Source organism: Triturus cristatus, chromosome 4_1 (assembly GCF_964204655.1).
Source record: "Triturus cristatus chromosome 4_1, aTriCri1.1, whole genome shotgun sequence".
Taxonomy (NCBI): domain Eukaryota; kingdom Metazoa; phylum Chordata; class Amphibia; order Caudata; family Salamandridae; genus Triturus; species Triturus cristatus.
In genome coordinates, this window is record NC_140585.1 from 877,967,637 (window position 1) to 877,987,903 (window position 20,267).

Sequence of the window (20,267 nt, forward strand, 5' to 3'; positions counted from 1 at the left end):
TGAAGTGTACAAGGCTGGCAAGCCCTTTGATAGTAAAACATTGTTTTATCAAGCAGCTGAACGCTTCTTAGAAAGATTTCTATGATGTAGTGCGATTGTTTGGGGCAAGCATTCCCAGCCCCACTATTTTACCAACCTTACCATATGGGTAAGGTGTAGTCTGAGTTCTGGCCACAGGCCCTGCCAGACAAGTTTGCCAATTGAATACCTAGTCACCTTCATCCATTGAGTACCAGCAGTTATCTTAGCCTTGTTGAACAGACACTGAGCTAGAGGACACCCGATACAGCAACTTTTGTCTGTGTCCACTTTGAATCTAGCATGACGTGCGATCCAGGAGACCGTTGTTGGGATCCGTGCAGGATTGGAGGAAGATTATGTTTGATTACCTGTCATTCTAAAACATTAAAGACCGGGACAAAGGTTTCGCAGTGAGAGTGCCCCCTTCTCCAATAATAAACTGGCATGTCCCCTTCCTTTTTTTCACTAAAAGACCAATCCCTATTGGATTAGATCTGGGAGCACGTCCGATACTATACGCCCCTGCTGATGACGTCACACGTTGACGTACGCTGTTGCGATCACGTGACACGCGTTGTTGGCATCACGTGACGGGTTTGCGTTAGTATTTCTTCCGGTTTCGCTTCACACTCACCAATATCCGGGACGAGCAGGACTGATCCAGGTATTTTACGGGAGTGTGCGAGCATGGAAGTAAGTAGATTTTCTTCACTACCGCTTCCTTTTGGTCCCAGTGAGGTTCACTTATGAGTACCTAGACAAACAAGGTTCTCCTGTTTATCTACCCCCACAGATACTATAGCTCACTACCCCCCTCTCGGACCCATGACGCAAACAATACCAATTTACTGAGTAAGAGTTCAGCCCCTTTTTTCCATGTTGTTGTTGTTTTTAACATACTCTATTGATAGTCATGCACTGGAGCAACGGCGCCTGGCAAACACTACGTGCGCTCGTTTCAGCATGTACTTCACTTGCACGAGTCTGCTATTTTTTCGGCATACACAACGGCTAATTAGCCTCCGTCGACTGCACATCGCTGGTCGGCCAGTCAATATATATTTTTATTGATCCTCTTCACAGGCACAATTAGTGCGTAGGACCGTAACGAATCACAATTATAAATGTACAGGTCCTCCAGCTCTTACAGAGCACCACACTCTACTGTGGGAGTTTTTATAACCACATAACGTTATTTGACACCCACTCCCGCTTCACAGCATGGGCCTACCATTTGTGTTCACCGGAATCACGTAAAGTATAAGCAATTCAAGTGACATAAAGTGTCTGTCTGTATACGTCTTTATGTGTGTTATGTCTGTTTTTTCCTTTACAGGCGTTACTAGCCCCTGAATTATAGGATGGCTTTTGCGGTAAAACAGTGAGTCTTACCGTTTAAACACGCCACTGGTTAGGGTGCACCTTAGCGTGTGCATACCGCCGTGGTGTTCCCCATGGTCCTGACGAATGCTTAGCCGACTGGGCTTATTAAGCTGAAACATGTTGACCTCCCCCTAAAATGGATGAGCCTTGTCCCACCTAATTGGCCGGCTCTTGTCCAACTCACTTGTTTTTATTCGGTTTTTGGTTTGCCAGGATTAAATTGGTTATTGGTTAAAACCATTCACCTTTTAAATTTTCACTCCCCTTTCTATCAAAACCAGCTCCGCTGTAGTTCAGGCGTTGCAGCACACCAGAGAGGCATTCGGCCTCTCTGGTGGGAACCCGATGATGAAGCATGTCACCAACTAGGTTGGTGAGTGAGGGTTCTTTTAAAACACTATTTTGGTTTTTGCCCACGCTGTTACTCTTAGTTTGCTCCTTACCCTGTTCACTCTTTTGTTGTTGATTTATGATTACTGACTGGGCCATTCAGATTATTGAATTGGGGTACTCCATCCCATTTTTTCAGAAACCCTTTACCGGGCCCTGTGTACTCCTCTCAAAAACGCCTTTATCAAAGACATTTTAACTACGTTGGGTCCCTGGTTCAGAGACAGTAAGAAACATGTTCGGAATCTCTCCAATTCTAGGAAAATCATTATTAGGTCCAGCACAGAACCTACAATTCATAGAAGCTGTGTGATGCTCAGGAGCTGTAACATCTACCATCCCTCTCCCCCAAATTTGGTGAGATGGTTTCACCATTTCTGCCTTGGATTCCCCTAGAGGTGTAATTCTGCCTGGGACTGGCAGGCCTCGATGCTTCGTTACACCTTTTTAATTCCTCAGGCCAGAGTTCCAAACAGTAGATTGCAGTGGGACTAATAGCAACTTCTACAACAAGGGCAGGGTTTCTACAAAATTTAGGGCCTTGAATATCGTTGGGTCAGTCACAAACTGGTATGCAAAAAGTGTACTCCGACTGATAAACTAATCAATTGCATCTGAAAATGGATATTCACAGAGGCAGTCGCAATACGTCTGGCCTCATGGGGATTAATGAGCTATGGAGCATTTTTCATCCCACTCCGAATACCTGCAAAGAAAGGATTGGAGGCCTGCAATTCAAAGAGACTTCCATCCCTGCGTTCGCATTACTTCATTGTGAACATTTTCTTTAAGCATCCTATGTCCCTTTCACTTTCAGCTCCAGACCCACAACATCACTGACATGGTGTTATAAATGAAGATTAGTCGTTATCGGTTATCCAAACTAAATATTTGTGGTGCAACGTTTGCCATGCCATGCCCAGTATTAGAATAGTACCTGGCCTTCCTCAAGTAATCACACTGCCTGCCCTCTGTCTAATGGGTGATTTTTGCCCAGGCAATACATTTCATATCTGTGGTACCATGCCTCCTGCCTCCGGTGACGATTGTGCACGAGGCCTTCAAAGATTTCCATTGTAGATTCACATTCATATCTCAAATGGTAATACATGTAGTGTGGCCACTAGATGCACCTGTGGTACCATTATTAACAAAATTAACTACAACAACCAATCAAAACTCTTGAATTATATTAGTGTCAGTAACACAAATGCGATTTGCACTGGAGCTATTGCTTGGGTGCAAATATATGTTGGACTATAACAAAGGCATTGCAGAACTGACCTCGCTTTTTTTCTGCACCTCTTGCATCTGCTCCACCTTTAGTCCCCCCTGGGTTGCTCAGATTTATAATTGTGTATACATGTTCTTCTCACTGTGACCGGTCCAAATTAGTTGTTGGTCCTGCCCCAGTTGCCAGGCACTCTCACCATTACTTTTACAGTGGCTCACTGACACAGAGTTTAAGATCATGACCCTTTTTCCACTCCTCACCTGTGTACAGATGTGAAGATTTAATTTTTTGTGATATCCTGCCTGATATTACTTCTGACCTTCACACTTGTTTTGTGCAGCAGTGGATACATGTGCCTGGCAGTGGCGGCTCCTCCGCTAAGGTGGAGAAGCGTCAACCCACTGCTTCTAAGCAGTGTAAATAAAGGGAACATAACATTTGTCGGCAGGCGGGCTGCTCTACTCTCTGGGGCCGGCCAAAACAGTCATGCGCACTTCGCATGTTCTCGATACAGGCAGCATTACATCCTGCATGGAGAACATGCCCAGGCCCCCATTCCCTGGCTGAGCGCCGATCCACGGCGCTCAGACCAATCTCAACGCTGCATTGTGATTGGTCTGGGGAGCCTGGGTGCTTCCTGTTCGGTGCCAGTGGAGTCCTGATGCAGATGAGAGAGGCGGCGATAAGATAAGTTGTTATTATTATTCTTTTACACCCCCACTCGCCCCCGACCCCACCCCGATCAGTGTCGGACGCCACTGGTGACTGGTCTCTTAAACCACCATCTCCGCTAGTACCAGAACTTCCCCCTCCCTAAATGTGACTTTCTTAAGTGTGTCCGAAACCATAATGTGAAATAGGCCAATTGTTTTTGTCTTGATGATTGTGAGGCACAGCGGATTCAAATTGATTGAGTTCTTCTTTCGTCTGCCAGTGATCGTGACAATTGGGGATGGGGAACCTCGCTTAAGTTGAGATAATGGCAGAGTATTGTAGGCAGGCTTCGATAGTCTCAGAAGACTCTCTTCCCACACATGCTGTGATGCTTTCTCACAAAAATGATAGCTATCTGCTGGAAACCAGACTGTCCCAAGGGGCAAATAGGACGGGGACACCATTCATGCCACTTCCTTTTTACATTTCAGAATGGGTTACAATAGCCCTGTTGTGAGTCAGGAAGACTTTTCTGACTCAGGAATTTGAATTTATATATTTAGACTGTCCTGTTTTCAGTGTTTACAACGGTGTTTTCTCTGTGTTTTCCAAACCATTTGAAACCAGTGCTTATGAGTGTTCATTCTGATGTCTATCCCCAAAATAGACAAAAACTGTGGCTTTCCAGTGTTTACAGAACATGTTGTTTTTGTACAGTGAGTGCTACAACGCACATATTTAATTGAAAGTAGAAGTAATGCTGGGATGTAGAGTCTTCCTATTGGTAGGGTGTTCAATGAACTTATGTATAGAAAGTCTGTATAGTGCACTTTCGTTCACACTGACATCTCATTGCCCCAGGCTTCTCCAGCTCATGAGCTCCCGTTAGCTCTCCATCTACCTGCAAGTAGCTCTCCTGTGTTCAGCTCTGCCTTCTAAATTTGGAGATTTTATTTGGTTTAATTAACATATGTATACCAAAAGTGACAGTGAATTCAAAAACAAGAATGTTTGCTTTCAGCACTCATAAGCTGTTGTTTATAGAAAAATGGCAACATTTCCAAAATATTTTTAAAACTGACATTGGAGTCCTAAATCATGTGGCATTTGAGAGATGTATTAATAACATTATTATCTTGGTTCCAGGGCCATGGCAGATAATCTTGTTATATATTACCCATGTACAGGCACTCCAAATCGACATTAGTGTTACTATAAAGGGTATAAAATACTTCAATTTTTACTGATTAGATAAATTACATCCATTGGATGAAAATTCCAATGATGAGGTGCTACATGTGATGGCGCAGTGAAAGTGACGGTAAGTGATAAAATAGAGCAAAATATATGCAGTGCGCATAGCATAAGATGGTCTTAACTAACAGGACAATAATTTAGAATAGAGGAACCATAAACTGAAACAAATCAAAGCGTATTCCTCAAAAAGTTTCATCATTAGTGAAAAAGTGGTTAAGACATACTAGTCGACGTTTCGACCCCAAGAGATAATTTAATGTATGTCTGTGGGTAAATGTGTTAGTACATATTTACTAATATTCTTATGAGCCAGACATTTAACAAGTCCGTAAAAGAATTAAGCACTGCCAAAAATGAAATATGATTTTATAATTCTTCAATTCTCTACAGTGCATAAAATAATTAGAACAGTTCTAAAACATGCTTCTAAACCCTGCACCTTTAATCCAAATGCACAAAACTGGAGGGAACAGAAGGAAGAAGAAATAATATTTTAGGGACATCTCTACACAAAAAAAATCATGCATAATATTCTAAGACCAGTCTTTTTCGCTGATAAATTATATTGTATAACAAAATTACATTGTGTTGACTCCTTAATGAAAAAATAAAAAATACTCCTCCTCTCTCTTTTCTTTCTTTAAATGGCTGTTTTGTTTGTGGTTGTGCAGATCATCATCAGTGATGATATGTTTACACTGGTGAGTGCTGTTTCCCTTTTCGGTGGAATTTTATGAATTATTATAGGTTTAAGCCAAAAAAAACAGGATAGCCGCTGTATATTGCATTGTTTTCTCGATGAGAAACCAATGCAGTCTTCTGCAGAGAGAGCTGTTCAATCCGGGAACAATTGAGAGATGCTTCTCTATTGTGATAGGGTACTCCTCTGGTGGACAAATGTACCTGTGGCCTATCGGAGCCTTGTGAGAAAAAAAAATCTCCATGTAAGTTTTTTAGACTTGAATGCCATATGTGGGTCATTGATTGATTACCTTTCTCTAGTGTCACACTCTCATGTACATATTTTATCAGAAAACACTACATCCATGTATTCTATGCACAAAAAAGAAGGTTGCGGCTCTGTTTTGTGTGCCACAGATAAAGACAGTGAAGCCTCAGTAGCTCATCTCGAAGAACAAAATAATCTGAAGTATATGTTGTCATAAGAGTGTGAAAAGACATTTGCATATGGGGACTTCATCGCAAAAGTCTGAACCAAATATTTGCCATGTGGGAAAGTGCACAAATCGAACTCCTTTGCCACTGAGGCAACGTGAACATGTTTTATTGTTCACTAGAATTTTCTTGTACAGTTTTGAGAGGAGGCCCTTTTCAGTCAGTATTTCTGCCAATTTCTGTTCTACCCAAAGTTAATCATAAAATAACTCAGGTTGAATGTAATTCTCGTAGCCTAAGACCCGGAAAGGTGAACTGTTAGACATTAGCCTCAGTCCGCTCAAAGCTGATCTTCTCATTGCGACAGAATAGGTCATTTGTGTATTTGAATTTGTAGACTCTAAATCTTCGTGCTTGGAGATTGAGAAGAGTAATGTCTTCCTACTGGGGTTATACATGCACTGAGATCTCCCAAGAAGTCTTAAACAAAATAAATATATTTTAAAAGATAGAACAGGTTTGAGATTAATGTAACCCAAAGTAATCAAGCCTATAACAGCAGCTATTTCACAGCCTTTTCATTGGCTCATAGAGTCGCTATTAATGGATTCATGCTATTAATGAATTCAACGTGGGGGCTATTAAGCATTACTTGGCAGTAGTTTCTGCTGTTCTCCAATTACTGGAAGAAAGCACCGTCTTTCCTCTGCCAGTCATATTTAGATTCTGAAAGAGACTCCACCTGCCTTGTTTGGAGTGCCTCTGTAACACCTTAATTTATTACCAACGAACCTAATTAAGTCTCCAGTTGAATCAATACTCCTGTTCTTTGTCTCCTGATTTTCAAGACAGTTTTCGGTATTAATGTTACATCGGCTGGAAAGGTTGGAGAGCACCAAAAGATAACATTTAACCTTATAAGTTTTTTTGAGGATCTGTTCTTCCCTCCCAAAAAGATTTTGAAGATCCATCTTCCACCAAGAATTACTTTCCCTTCATGCTGTCTACTTCCCTGTTTATCAAAAGTGAGGAAATGCTACCATTGTTTGGAACTCAGTTGCTGTACTGGGAGAACAAATTAACTGGATTGGTGATATAAAGTATTTCTTGACACAAAGAAATTGATGTTTGTGAATCTGCACTGTTTAAAATGTTCTGCGTATTATTTATTTTAAGTAGTTGTAGGGTGCCTGATTACCATACAAGTGTCCTGGTGCTCAAAACAATATACTGTTACACCCACCCAGAGTAATAGAACTTGTGCCCGAAAAGCTACGTTTAGTTTCTTCCTGGAGATTAAGTAGTTTGATAATTATCTCATCTTCGTGGGAAAAGATTCCCATGCAGTTGACGGCTATAGGGCGAGGGCACTGCGCTCTAGCGAATCTTCTTTACTTTTCATTTGTTTAAAAAGAATACAGAAGAAATTCTTGGAGTCAGCAAAGGCTCATACAAGGAGAGCACTCTCCAAATAAAGAGTGGAGCTTTATCATGAAGAGTTTTCAAACAAATGCAGAGACTTCTTAACAAAACACACTAATACACTGGTCACCAGTGCAAGGTCTGCTAATTGTAAATAAGAGAATGACAAAGCAGCCTAAGTAGAAGGCACGTTGTCGCATTCTATACCAGCTGTAGTTAAGTGGTACAAGAAGGCAGTCATACATATAATTCATTTACATAATCGATTTGCAAATGTACTACTGCTTGGAGAATCAGATGTGCGTCTTTTTTGGAAGGATAGGCAAAATTTACCTTAAAACTTTTAAGAAGTAGGATGCCAAATTGTTAGCCACCTGAGCTTTAAGTGAAAGTCGATCATCGAACAGTTTGCAAAGATTTTTCACGGTCGTTCTCGGAGGAGAACAGTATTAAAATAAGTTATCAGTTAGAGCTGAAAGAAACTCCAGCAAAGGTTAGAAAGGAGGCACTCTGGAAGGCCAGCAAGGACTTCGCTGCTCGTGTGAAAGCAGGGAAATTCTGATGTATACATCTGACCACAGATTCCTCAACTTGTTAATACCTCTAGACGCCAGACTGGATCCAGAGATTTGTCATTGCTTTGTTCCCGTGTGCCGATAGGTGGCGTCGTGCAGCTAGGTTTCTGCTTCGTTCTATGCAGCAAGTGACATCAGAGACGCATATAAACTCCAGCTTTGCATAATGATATCACTTCCTTTGTTTCCGTGCCTTCGGACGCAGATCAGAGCTTGCTCCCAAAAACATTTTCTCGTCATTTGAATAATTATTTTCTCAAAATAATTTTCACAGGTTGCAAGGGAAATGTCCCCAACAAAAGTGAGAGGTTTCAACCTCGTAGACCCCCTCAGGATATGTCTCTGGTGTCTAGGGTCTTTGCACAACTCCTAGTCTTGTGGGGACTGCGCCCACATGAATCCCAAGGCCACCCAGTACAGTGAAACCAAACTTTACATTTAAAGGCACGTAAGGGTCATTCCCAATAGATGTAGATCCATTCCCGTCCTTGAGGTCCGACCCTCAAAAGATCTTCTTCTCGCTCCAAGACTTCATCTAAGTTCAAGATAAAATAAAAACATAAGAAAACTGATGCCGGATTCTTCCACATAACACTTCTCTCAACCAGAGGAGTCCCAGTGAGGTCAAGGTGGCTCTGGATCTAGGAGGTCTCCTAGCAAGGAACTGATTCAATTTGTCCTGATGCACCCTGAGTTTCCGTGAATATCGTCAACAGCACAACAAATAGAAGGTTTCAAAGAAGCCTTGTTGCAGGTTTTGACAACCTTCAGATTCCCTCTGGTGCGCCTTTTGGGCTCCAAGGATCCTGCTGTGTGGAAGTATGGATGGCAGGACCAAATTAGCTTTGCACTAGAGGGCTGTAATTAGCTTAAAGTGACATGTAGAAGATGCTGTCACAAAGTAGTTTCGCAATGAGAAGAAAGCTCCCACAGACAGCAGTCTGCAGGGACAGCTGTGGCCAGTGCCAGGGAAAAAGCTTGCTATGCAGTTAACAGACTAGCTATGCTTCCCCCAGCAGCCTTGGGAAAAGATAGCTGCCTCCTTCTTCCCTGTCCCCGAGACCAGTGAGTCGCACACCAGTGGGAGATCGGTGGAGGCAGTTCCTCTGCTTTTGAGGCTGGCGGAGTCCATGCCCCATGGACCTGTACTTACACCATCAGTGCATGAGTGAACGTGTGAGGCGAGCTGCAGATCGGCTGCGATCCAGAGGGAATGTTTTGCTCACTACAGTAGGGTATGGTCGCCTCCTTCTCCTCATTCCCAGTTCCAACAAGCAGCATGCCTGCGCAGGAACGATGAGGTGGTCCCTTGATATTGCAGCCATCATGCTCAGGACCCTATTTACCCACAAATCATCATAGCAGCGCAGGGGTCGGGTGAAGCGAGCCGCTGGGCAGCCGGGAACAGAGTGGCAGCGGCGCAGTCCTTGGAGGGACATGGCCACCTTCATCTCCCCATCCCAGGCCCAGTAAGCTGCCACAATTGGGGGCTCAGGAGAGTGGTCCCTTGGAATTGCAGCCACCAGAGTCTATTACTCACTTGTCCACGGCTAAAGCAGCAGCGTAAGGGGCGGTCGAGTGGGGCAAGAAGCTGGGCAGTCGAGAGCAGGGGAGCAGCGGGTTCATCTCAAAGAAACATGGACACCTCCGTCTCCCCATCACCAGGTCTCTCAAGCCACCCACTGGAGTGGCATAGAGGGAGTGATGTCTGAGGGCTCCTGCAGCTGTCCCAGGATTTCTGTCCGTCCTGCAGTCGTGAACGTGCTGCGGGAGTGAATCTGGCCCCATGAATGTGATTGGGAAGGCACCGAATTAGAAAACGTCCCAGTGCTCTCTCATCACTGCACGGTTTCCAGTGAGATGCGCTGGTGGTAGTATCCAGCTTTGCATTTGACTTCAGCAAGGTTCCTTGTTCGTTTTTGTTTTAGTTTCCCGATAGGCGAATGCTCGATGGAGGGGCTTTTTCTGGGGATTTACGCTGTATGCCGATCCCTAGCCCAGGATTAAAACTCTATAACAGCAAACAAAAGAAACTCAGACTTCAAGAACAGGGGGATGTTATTTAAAATGTGTTGGAGAATTGAGTTACGTATTAATAACCAACTGTGTGTGTGGCAGTAGACTGGTTCAAATTTTCCCTCGGGAAAGAGGAGCCCATAGAAGACTACGTTGCAGCACTTAAGAATTTGGCTTTAACGTGTAAATTTGCTGATCTCCATGATGAATTGTTTGTGACCAAGTAGTGCAGTAAATCCAAACATCCAGGATAACTTATGGGCAAAAGGCGAAGCAACTCTACAGGAAGAAGTTGACATTGTTAAAAGAACTGTGTTGACAGGAAGGTGTGCTAAAGCAGGTATATCTGAGAGCAAAGATAAAACAGAAGAAAACAAAGACAGAGATAAAGGGCTGGTGGCTTAGAGCCTTCCAAAAAATTGTTAGTTAGTGACCATAAGGCAGTATGTAAAAAAGAATCTCAAGCTACTACGGTAAGCTGTATGGATAGTTCAAGCCAATGTACTTCTAAAGGGAGAAGCTTCAGTTGTGGCAATGTGGGTCATTTAGCTAGTGACAAGAAATGCCCAGCACATGTACAAAAATGCTTGGGGTCGGGCTTGATAGGACATTTTTACAAAATATGTAGAAGGAGGAAGGATAGGTCTGTGAAATTACCCAACCCTATCCAGAATCGCATGGTGTTGAGGATGATGATTTGAATATGGTTGTACTTAGTATTGCGGTAGAGGTGCTAAATATTGGAACTCAAAGAAAAAAAGCCCATATGTGAAATGCCAATTGGAGGTATAGACATTTCCTCTGTTGCAGATTCAGGGTTACCATACACGATTGGGAGGGTCACTTTCCCAGTTCCGTCCTGCAGGACCTTTTGGTGTGAGGCAGTCCACAGACCCACCCACCTTAGGAAGTACTGCTTTGGTATCTATTCACAAGGTGAGGAATCTGTGGCTAGAAGTATCAATCAGAAGAACAATTTACTTACCTTCAGTAACGACATTTTTTGTGGACACTAAACACAGATTCCTCACTGACCTCCCCATTCTGTCGAATGATCTCTTTTTCCATACATAAAAAGTCCCAAACTAGAAATCTGCACATGATCCTATCATTGAGCACCGCGTTTGAGGGCAGCCAAGAATGAAACTGACTTCAGCGCGCAGAGGTAGCATTTATTTGCAGCTCCGATGGAAGTTCCGGGATGGCATGGCGCCACCTATCAGCACCATGGGGCAATGATATGAAAAATCAGGTTTTCACAAGGTGAGAAAACTGCGGTTAGAAAGGGTATCCACCAGAAAGAGTGTTGACCAAGGTAAATAACTTGTTCTTTACACTGAACTGATGACACTAGCACTTTTGATGCTTTATGGATCTGCTATGTCACTTCCAAAAATGATGTCATTATTTTTGTCTCACACGGTGAATGACCTGCATCGCTGCATGTACCTGTTTAATGTTGAGTTTTATTCTAGTCAGCTTCTTACTTCACCCGCCATACTTGAAATGTGTAATAGTTTTAGTGAAGGATTTGACCGTGAAATGTTTCAGTATTATTTTTGCACTTGTCTTTACCCTGTAGTTTTCTCCACACAGATGCTGCTGACAGAATACCTGGATATGAAAAATACACGGACATCTTCTGAACCTTCTGCTCAGCTCAGTTACGGCAGCACAGGCCGGGAATTTGCTGCCTTTTTTGCGAAAAAGAAACCTCAAAGGCCGAAAAACTCGCTCTTTAAGTAAGTTTACTATTTGTCAGTGGTTACATGCGGAGCTGCTAGTGTCTAGAGGAACAGAAAAGTTAATATTTCTGTCTACCTCTAACTACTGGTAAATGTATCTTCCTCGGTCTCAGTGGTCAAATGTGGGAAACATCTGTACTGGCATGTTTGCATCTCTTTGTATGAAGTGTGTTATTGAATCCGATGAGTGGATGAGAGCTGATATGCCACTCAACAGATCACATTTGGGCAGGCATGAGAATTTTATGGATCTTGTGCCACAGCAGGAAGGTGTATGGTATTGTGGGTTCAACAATCTGCCAAGTTCTTGCTTACCAAATATGCACTGGTTATGTCCTTTTTATGTCCTGTTTTACATTAACTCCACCTCCTCTGCTACTACTAGATATGAATGGGCTGCACACCTTATTGACTACACTGTCAGTTCACTATGTGATGGCTGCTGATTTCTACATTCTATTCCAATCGGGAAAAGCAGAGGGAGTCCCAGTTATTTATTATTAGGTTCATTCTTCTGTAGGAGACATTCCACATGACATAACTCTCTGGGGTAGGGTTGTCACAGAACATCAAAGTGCCCAAGAACATCCTCCAGATGTTTTGTAAATCTAGACTTCAAGATTGTTTCTTCACAGTGTATGTGTCCATCTCATAGTGGTAGCGGGCCTCCACGGTTACCCTTGGAAGAAGGAAATTGAACAACAATGACTGTTGGCAGTGCTGCTGTACAGAAAATCTCCGCTGACGTGTGGTCAGGGTGGATGCTTTTGGGCAGTATGCTATGTCTCCAATTGACATGCACCCCAATAGAATTGCCTTACGATCATGAATGAAGCCAGGGAATCCCCACTCCGCTGCAGCGCCAGCCAGCACACACAGTTAGGATACACAGGAAACTTGCAAAACGTAAATTAAGCTGGAGGAATCCAACTCAGAGAATTACGGGTATTGTAGCCCTCCTGATGTTCGGTTATTGTAGCCCTCCTGATGTTCGGTGATTTCTCTAAAGTTTGTCCAGGATCCACTGTATACAGGTATTTGTAATTTAAAAGGAAAATGTATGTTTGTTCTGCAGCATAGATTTCCCACTGAAAATGTGCTTGTCACAACTTATCACCTAACCCCAAAACGAGTCGATCTGTCATTGTTGTTTTAAAAAGTGTAGGACAAGAACACCCTACAATCAATTCGTTCAAAGGAACATCGAGAATGGTGCGGCGCGGCCACTACCATTTCCACACTTCCTGCCTCACCCTAAATCATAAGGACATATTTTTTACACACAAAGCTGTGAGTGATTAAGTGACTATAGATGAATTAAGCAATATTATCGAAAATTGAAGGGCAGTAACCTTTACGGCAGGATCAATCCCCTGGTAATATCGGTATTGTAAATCAGACCCCTGGACATTTTGGTGTAATTCCCAAAGTTATTTGTGCAATTGTATTTTTGTAATGAGTTGTTGGAAGGATATTGGAATCATAACTGCTGCATTTTGAGGGATTAAGGCTCTTCCATTTGTATGTTCTAAAATACTCTGGAGTGAAGGACAGCTTTTTGAGGGTTACCAAAATGAGCATGTACTAAAGAAGATACTAAATGTTAGTCACAATGTAATTATTTATAGGTGGGTCCACAAAAATGTAACGATATTTGGTGAATTGTTAGGTGATTTCACCATTTGAAAAATGTTGCTCCCCTGCTGGAATTTGATGAGTCAGCTGTTATGTTCTCAAGGAAACTATCCTCCACACTCCTAAAATGAGGGCACGTGTCTAAATTCACAAATATCTTTCCATACACAAGATTGATATCTGGCATGCTGAATGAAACATATGCTTCCAACAGCAGTAGCAGTCCATCGCTATATTCCAGTGTGTTCTATGTTAGCAGCACTAGGGTTGTAATGAGCACCCACGGTGCTTGCATTCTATATTCGTGAAAAAAGAAAGCCATACCTGAGCTCTTAGTTGCCGGAATAGGACCTATTGAATTTAAAGAACTTTCTGCGGCGCAAGATGAGCAAAGTTAGTGGTGTATGTGCATATTTTTTTTTTTTGGAGTTTTGCAAACTAGACCCCAGACATCGGGTATCAGAGCGCCTACATGAGCACCAGTTTCATTACACATGGACACATTCATTTTTATTAGGCACGGGGAGATTAAGTGATTTGCCCAGAATCACAGGATGTTGAGCGTCGTTGCCGAGACTCGATCCCGGTTCCCCAACTTCAAGGTCGACCGCTCTAGCCGTAGGGCTACATCCTCTCCCCTGATACGAAAAATGACCTTTTTAAAAATTGTAAATCAAAGTAATGGCTTGTATTTCTTATATAGCATAATATTTTTAAATGGGTAACATATTTAGAACTGGAGAGAGAGAGAGAGCGCGCGAGATCTCCATGTACCTCTAGCATCCTCGTTCCACATCCCTTTTCACACTTTTTATGGTGATCACCTCCTACATTTTAAAATAGTAACATTTCGGGAGACAAAACAAGGATCGTGCGTTCCATTTTAATACAAGGAATGTGCATTAGATAAGGTAAACAATCACTGAATTAGGCCCCAGAGACATGCAGCGCTTAAAATTGGGCCTAATTTTCAAGTGCTAAGAACACGGTACATTAGGAGCATGACCTGTGTGTCATACACACAGTAATCTGCTCTCATTTCGTAGGTACCCCGCCTCTGTAGTTTGCCTTTAAAGATTGCTGTTTATTGCCTTACCTGTAGTTCATTGGTAGAACCCCGTGTTCCCTTGCATAATCTGTTTGTGCTGTAGTTGGTGAAATAAAACAAACTGTCCGTTTTTCGTAAAGCTAAAGCGCTACCATTGAGTTCTATTGTGTGACTGTTGAGTTCGGAGTCTCGACCCCACCACACTACCTCCCTGAGAAGTCTTGGTCTGCCTGCCTCTGCCCCTGTCCTGAGAGTCAAGTGCTGAAAGTGTGCCAGGGCGTGGACGTTTCATGGTGCTCAGATTTCAGTACCCTCTGGCATTGGGACAGCAGTGGTAAGAAAGCCCCAACTGCCTCCGCTGTTGTTCAGTGATCACTGTTTACCCTTGAACCCCCAAATGGCTGTGACAGGCACACCTTCGGTCCCCTCCCGAGGAGAGGGAAGGATTCCAAAGCTGGCTTCACGTCTTCCTGTGCTGACACAGTTTGTGCGCTCCATTTCTTTCTTAGATCGTCACATACAGCTATTACAGAAACGACGTGTGGTGATATGTTGTTGTGACCGTAAAGTCCAATGTCTCAGATCAGATCGAACTATGATGAATTCTCTAGGTAGATATAATCCACTCAAGAGTGAATCCTAATTCTGCATTTTGGTTGCGTGCTGCTCTCTGGTTTACAATTTCCATCACAATTCTGCTAGATTCTGTCATGCAAAGTTACATTCTACTTGTCTGTTTTCTGGCCCCGTTTAGTAATCTCAGGCTGTTTCGCTGGTTTTTTTTTTTAAAGTTTCTCTTAATATTCTTAGGTTTCAAACCAGCTTTGACTGGCTTTTGCTTCCGGATTAAACATTTGCAGCTGGCTGTGTTCTCTAAACACCAAAAAGGAAGTCTATAATTCAAGGTATAAAGTTTGATAGCAAGTGCGCCCGTCTCGCACCGGAGGTCATGCATTTTCTGTTCTTGAGGCCAAAACATTGAAACTCTCTTTTAAATTAGTGTTGCCTATAACTCCATGTTGATCCTTTCTTCCACCTCATGACCTTTCTGTTTGGGCACTGCCGTACAATTACGCGCATCGAAACACCCAGGAACCACGTTGACCATTGGTAGGCGAGAAAACAATAACATATTAACTGCCACATTCACAATTAACTGACTGAAAATGCTCGATTTTTGGAATCGCCCTGCCCAATATTGATGCACAACTAAACATTGTTTTTTTTCTTATTGTAGATTCTAGTTTGGGATATGGATTGCGGCATTTAGCTTTTGTCATGCAGCATCACGGTGTGAACATTTCTCTATTGATTTCCTGTTTTTTGTCATTCTCAGTTCTTTGGCATTTCAGAAAATTAACATTGTATTTCCTCGTGGGTTTGTGTTGCATTTCTTCTTCTCTCACTGATCGGTGGTGTCAATATCATCACTTCAGCATTTTGACCTTCAGTGAAAAACAACTCATGAGGGAATTAATGACATTGATTAGTTGTAGAAGAACGATTGTAATCATAGTCTTTTGGGAAATTACAACCATTTACTGTACTAAGTTTTTATGAAAATGCTACATTTTAAACGAAATAGAGAAAGTGGGAACATAAGTGGGAAACATCGGAGAAATGGAGTATGCATGGCACACATACTTAGAAAAACAAAACACACATTGTGTAACCCCTTACTCCCACAACTCGACCCCCTACCAACAAAAAGAACAGTACTTTCTGAGACTACAACTCCCATGAGTCCAAAAATGATGACCCATTATCTACACCAGTCAGAACTGTCCTTCGGTCCCCAAAGACAACCTGCACTTTCTCTGTGAAAACTGCAGTGGGAATCTTCTGCCTAATTAATCCTGCTTCTGTTCCGGTCCTGTCAGAACATTGATAGGGTGATGGACTTTGTCCTTCCAGTGGTCATGTGACCCCTTCATGGTAAACACCCTACCCAGCAGGTCCAGTGAACTCACCGTTAACACTCTTCTACTGGATGCTATACATAGCAGCATCACTAATTTAGCCAGAAATTATTTTCTAAGACGTCATTATCAGGCCAAGAAAGAAGACAATTCAAAATCACGTTGACATCCCACAACAGGTGGAAAGATCAGTCTAACTCTTCTGAGAAGCCTACTGACAATTGGATGTCCACCCAACAGTACTCTCTTAATGAGGGTGTGTCCTACTGAAATGGCCATCTTCACCGCCTTAATCGGTCTTAAACCAGCACAGTCTCCGCCAGGGAGGATAAATTCAGTAAGTCCTTCTCCTGTGGGACCTAGACCTCACCCAGAACACCCACAGGGCTTTCTCCTGTACACCAAAGGGTATCAATTGATTGTACTTTCACCCCAGGTGCATTGGATGAGACACGCAGTGAAAGGCCTGGTTTCCCTGAGCGTCTCACCTTATCCTCCAGGCCATCAGTCTCAGAGATCCCTCCAGTATTTGCTGGTATGACCGCCCCTCACCATCATACAGAGTTTCCAGAAGCTGCCAAAGAAGAATTGGAGATTTCCAGGAAAGTTCCTTTAGAACCGTAAATCATACTTGCATCCTCCAGAATTACATTTCCAAGATCATGTTCACCAATTGTCTGTGGACGTGTGCTGTCACTCTTGTGATGATCGCAAAGTGGCAAAATATGTAATTGCAACCCTTTTCCCAATCTTGGATAAAAGTTATCTGTGGTGGACTGACGTTAGTATAGCGCCTAAAATCAGGGATAGCACCTAGGAATAGTGCAGAATGGTTAGTTTCCTGAAACACGTTTGAATGGAGTGTACAATTTTAGATCATTAAACACTTAGTCATGTTTAAGGAATCTGTTGCCACGGTCTGTGAGTGAAGAATAGAGCAGCAAAGTGAGGCAGCACCTGATACTACGACCTTTTGGTTGAACTTGAGTTAAGAAGTTCTGTAGCAACAGCAGGAGTGAAAAGCATCTTGGCGGTTAACTAAACATTGGCTGCACATGAAATTAATGTTGATGTTCTCAGGACTTGTCTGGTTATGCAGAGCCCATGTGATCATAGATAGGCAGCTACCTACCTACCTACCTATGATCAGAGAAGCTGCAAGAAGTTTCACATGTGCAGAGGTGTAAAGCACCTGCAAGGTTGCTTACAGAAAACAAATCCAGGATTGAGGAGGTCCATCTGAGGCCAGTAAATGAAGGACCGTTCAATGGGAAAATAATAACAGCTGACATTTGCAGTGCTTAAAAATGCCAGTAGTGCAGTGTTAAGGACGATTGGCGGCTTTTTACAAATTTAGGGTGCACAGCACTCATCCATTTGAAACGAGATACAAGCAAGCACCCGAGCGTCATGTCATTGCCCAAGCCATTTGTCCTGAGGCTGCACCAATGACCTGAGTTGGTGAGGGTCTCCCAGCCACAACAGATAGACTGACACAAAAATGGTCATGAGAGAGATTATTTTCCTTGTCAATTACTTTATTTATCTTAACCTTAGCACATGCATTTGTTCATTTGTTGACTTCATTTTATATGTGCATTTGATTGAATCATCTGTAGGCTTTCATGGTAATAAACTATGTCAACACTTGTACCCTGTGTTCTCATGGAGTGTGCGACGTTCGGTATCACTAAAAAGTTCCAGATTGCGTGCAATCGGTATTAATTAGTTCAGTAGTACTAACCCAATTTGTTCCTGTATCCAGCATCCATTTGAAGTATCCAGAAGCTGATGGCCTTGCCTCGAGGTAAACAGTTCCACCTCTCAGGGTCCCCAAATCATCATTCGTTTTTTGAAGCTCCCCGAATGCAACTTCCATGCAATGGAATCCAGGAGGTATCTGGAGGTTCAGTCTGCTTCTGGGTTCTGCTTGTGTCTGAGGTATTCTGCGCTCATCAAAGTATAGTTGTGCCGACAAAAATGCTGAATCAATGACCCGCAAGGCAGTTGCAGTATCCAATGCAACAGGGGATCTGTCATGGGTTAGACACTTCACTGTGAAGGAGATTGCCAGTAGCTCCAGGCAGTTGATGTGGAATTTTCACTTTTGCTCTGAACACTGTCCTCCTGTTGGTACATCTGGTGACTCAGTACTAAGGGTTATAATATACCCTTTTGTGAGTTATATTGATACATCTGTTGCCACTGCCTAGGCAGCTGGCTTCCAATTCTGTAATGAGGTCCAGATTGGGTCATCCATTCCAGGCTTCCATGCGGTTCAGCTATGGCTTGGTGTCTTTGAAGTGCTCTATAGTGGAGCAGCCCTGGAAATATCATTTGGCTGTGGGAGGAGAGGAGTCAGACCGTTCTGACCAGATTCCTGAGAGAAACTTCTTTTCAGCTAGTGCCTTCCCCAATTCCTTCCTTATGGGTGCCATTTGTTTTGGTAGGAGTTTTAGTGTCACCATCTCAGAGTCCATCACAAAACCCAGACTGGTCACAGACCATGGTGGAACCAATTTGAGTTTTTTTCCCCTTTGACGACAAACCCTAGTCCCTGGAGAAGACTGACAGTCATCTCCTGGTGGAATTGCAAGCATGTAGTACATTGGTCAATTAGGAGATTATTTTCAAGGTATGGTATTAGGTATGTGGCCTTTACTGCAAATAATTCATTTGTCGGCCTCATTGGCTTGGTAAAGCACCAAGATGCAGACAGGAGGCCGAACAGCGGGACCTTAAACCACGAAAGCCTCCTCTTGCCATAAAAACTAGAGGAAACTTCATTGGAATGCAAAGACTGGGACCACCAGGTATGCATCCTTTACGTTTACATTCAATCCCCTAGCTAGAAGACATCCCTGAAAAGGTGGATACCCTCCTTTTTACAATGGTGATTCACCTGCAAGGTGGAGAGGTGTGGTGCAGCGGCCAGGGCAGCTGACTTCAAAGCACAGGGCTCACGGTTCCATCCGATTCGCTCTGGCGGCAGATCATCCCAGCACCATGTGACTCTGGGCAATAGCTCACTTAATTTTCACGATGGCCCCCAGCGCCTTGAGACCCGAAAGGGTGAGTAGTTTGCGCTTTACAAATACCCGATTTGCGATTTGCTACTCATTGAACTCTTTGAGGATGATTGCTAGTTAGTATCCCTTGTCCTTTCGCTGGACCAAGCAGAATAGCATGCTGAGGAAGTCTCTGGGATGGAGTGTTGTCCTTCCTATTGACCCTTTTCTTACCAGTTCTGTCACCTTCCTGCCTATCGGGGTAAATTCTCCTTGAGAGAAGACGAGGTGGTGAGGTTTCTTTCCCTGTACAGTTAAGCCATGGAACTCTATTTGGAGTCCTCTCACTGAACACATTTAAGTCCTGCATCCTGTGAATGAAGACAGCCAGCCAACCTCCCACCTCTGATGGGGAAGACATAGTAGCCCTTACTTGTGAAATCACCCAGGGCATTAGCTGCTTCCTAGAAGTTCCCTATTCTGCTGCGTCCGGGGCATCTGGTGGGGAAGAGGCCTCTGATAAACTTGTAATATTGCCACATTCCACCTATTCTGTCATTCTGGCCTCTTTTGGAGCCTTGGAACCTGGACCAGCCAGCCAACTGTCCCTTGCTTTGAGCACCCTCCACAAAATTCTTGGCTTTAAAGATTTTCCTAATACCTTATCCTTATCAAGCAAGAAAAAAGATGTGAATTGGAGTCTACTTTGATGAGAAGGGAGTGTCAACGTTCCATGGAAAGCAGGCAGCTCATGTGTTCTAGAAATTACATAGCTTGTTGCTCCCATCATGAGAACATATCTTGGGAGGTCATATTCCCTAATTTCTTGGATTCTCTAGCTATC

At 43.2% G+C, this 20,267-nt stretch overlaps 1 protein-coding gene across 1 annotated transcript in view; it reads left to right on the plus strand.

Annotated features, from left to right (window-relative positions):
• The window catches only part of EXOC4 (exocyst complex component 4), a 1,933,985-nt gene that overhangs the window by 618,793 nt on the left and 1,294,925 nt on the right, over nucleotides 1–20,267 (plus strand). The window contains exon 8 of the mRNA XM_085653593.1: nucleotides 11,665–11,810. Coding sequence (XP_085509719.1) covers nucleotides 11,665–11,810 — 146 coding nt within the window. The remainder of the gene's footprint in view (nucleotides 1–11,664; nucleotides 11,811–20,267) is intronic.